The 2,501-nt window shown below is 39.8% G+C and overlaps 1 protein-coding gene across 1 annotated transcript; it reads left to right on the top strand.

Annotated features, from left to right (window-relative positions):
• Window positions 1–415: 415 nt before the first annotated feature.
• Window positions 416–2,266, top strand: si:dkey-42i9.4 (uncharacterized protein LOC492503 homolog). The gene is made up of 2 exons (XM_059944635.1): window positions 416–1,069; window positions 1,386–2,266. The coding sequence occupies exons 1-2, from the start codon at window positions 925–927 to the stop codon at window positions 1,727–1,729; spliced, it is 489 nt and encodes a 162-aa protein (XP_059800618.1). The 5' UTR covers window positions 416–924; the 3' UTR covers window positions 1,730–2,266.
• Window positions 2,267–2,501: the final 235 nt, after the last annotated feature.

Raw genomic sequence — 2,501 nt, 5'->3', positions numbered from 1 at the left:
ATTTGATCAACCTCTCATAGAAAGTCCACAACAGAAATTAGCCGAATGAGCTCAAAACAGGGAATTCTAGTGGTTTGATTATTGGACTGGGAATTACTTATGGTCTAATAAAGAACCAAAGTTAATTTTCTAACACTTGTGAAAGGACAAAAACACCAAAAGTGAACAAAGTTACAAACCATTAAACTCTGAAGCTTCCTGGAAAATAAACAGCAAAGTCCATATTGTAATAATTTCTGATATCACCGTTTCTCACTAAAGAGGTGAGAAAATATATAGCTTAGGGCAACATTACGCACTGCGTTGAGAAACTTCATAAACTTTTGGTCGTCAACAGACGACACAGTGGTGGAGAGGAAAAGACGCTGTACGTGAGATGCAAATGAGGTATTGTGACGTTGCGAACCCCAGTGATTCGATTGGCTGTGAGGCGCTGTGTGTGAGATCACAGAGGGGCTGCGCTGGCGATGTTTACAGCTCTGCTCTGCTCTGCTCTGCGGGGTTTGTGTTGCTGGAGATTGGCCGCGGGTCGCCTTGTCGTTCATGTCTCTTCATCTCTTCACCGTCTCCGTTCACTTGGCTGTGTGTAAAAAAGATGTATTTGCCTTAGCCGAGTCCTGTCATTAAAAACAGAACACACGCACCGAAGAGATTCCCCGCAGAAAAAAATAAACAAAGAACAAGAAAAAAAAGTCGAATCGTCGCCTTGAACCGAACAAAAGGAAAAGAAGAAAAGTCCGTCTGGTTTTGTTTCTAGGCCCAGTGAACAAAAGCAAAGTAAAAGCAAAAAGAAATCACACCGAAGCCAGTTTCGTCCAAAACAGCGATTAGTCTCCAACGTTTGATTCAACGTTTTTTGTTTTTGGAAAAGTCGGATTGAAGAAAAAAAAAAGATTGTTTTCACCTTTGTGTTTGAGACGGCTGATGAGTCCTGGAGAAGATTTGATCAAAATGAAAACTGAAATCACAACTGCCGTGGGCTTTATTACCAGACTGCTGAGGACCACAGGGCTCATATCTGACGAGCAGCTCCAACATTTCAGCGAGTCCTTGGAGAAATCTTTGGCAGGTGAGGGAGAAAGGGCGCACACAGGAGGTGGCGGTAAGGGGGTTAGTATTTCTGTACTATTATATGAAACCTCTCGGAGTATTACTCCCATAACGTCGATCGTTTAAAGAAACCATTGTCAAGTGCAACAAAGTACAGGGAACCGAAATTCACCGACGGAGTAATATAAATCATGACTAAGTGTCATATCCCTCCCCTCACTCTGTCCCTCTGTTGTACAGAAAGAAACAAAGAGCGGTTGGATTCACAAAGAAAGCAGAGCAGAACGGATTTTGCAGGTCATTTGAATGTAACGTTTCTTGTCTTTGTTTGACAGAACACTACCGGCATCATTGGTTCCCCCACATGCCTTGCAAAGGATCGGGTTATCGATGCATTAGGATCAATCACAAAATGGATCCTCTGATAGCAAGGGCGTCCAATATTATCGGGCTCAGCAGTCAACAACTTTTTCAACTTTTGCCAAGCGAATTGACTCTGTGGGTCGACCCGTTCGAGGTGTCCTACCGAATAGGTGAAGACGGCTCCATTTGTGTTCTTTATGAAAATGTACCTAGCAGCGCGATATCCCCCTTGGATAGTATAATAAGTTGCAAGGATGAATTTAGAATTGGCAGATCGAGTCCCTCTAAGAGTTACATGATGACTGTCTCAAGTTAATAATTAATTTACACTTACAACTGTTATTGTACAGTATGCAGGCTCTTTTGATAATGTAGTGAAATGTTGATTCCCGAGTTAACTTTTAGTGCGATTGCCAAAACCTTTGTTTGATGTGGCCGGTGGCTATATGCAAAACTGTTTCTGCACCAATTAAATTCCTGGATTGTATATTGTAAAAACATGTACAGTCAATGGATGTTTGTGTTTTACAAATTTATATTTTAAAATAAGCCATGGCTGTTTGTAATAAAACATCAAAATGAATCCATATGATGTGTTTAGGATGTCTTTTAATGACTTTGAACGGTTTTGATAAAATATCTGCACTGTCTTTGATGCTTAAAACATTGCATTTTTTAAACTGGTCACCATAGATGTGATCTTTGAACTTAGAGAAATTAAATGTGGCACACTTAACAATTGCATGATATGGTTTACTGAGTTTGACGTCCCTTTTATTTCTCATATAGGTATGTTGCAGGAACAGTACTGTACTTTTTTTTCTTAAATAATAAAGTACTTTGTTCCACCTCATCAAGTTTTTTTTAACATTTATAATGAACCTGCAAACCTGGTCAATCTCTACAATCTAGGATCATCTCGAAGGGTCGGGCATTATGTCAAATGACATGGTGGCTTTTCTGTTTAGTAACCAGTCATGGAATGGAGAATGACAAAACGATCAAGAAGGTAGAAAAGCTATTGATCTTCAATGGATGCAACCATGAAGGTTAGTTTAACAAAGAACTAAATTGAGTTCCTTGATTTA

The sequence above is a fragment of the Hypanus sabinus genome, chromosome 19, assembly GCF_030144855.1.
Source record: "Hypanus sabinus isolate sHypSab1 chromosome 19, sHypSab1.hap1, whole genome shotgun sequence".
Classification (NCBI taxonomy): domain Eukaryota; kingdom Metazoa; phylum Chordata; class Chondrichthyes; order Myliobatiformes; family Dasyatidae; genus Hypanus; species Hypanus sabinus.
Note: the sequence above shows the minus strand (reverse complement) of the source record. Positions and strands in the feature narration are given on the sequence as shown.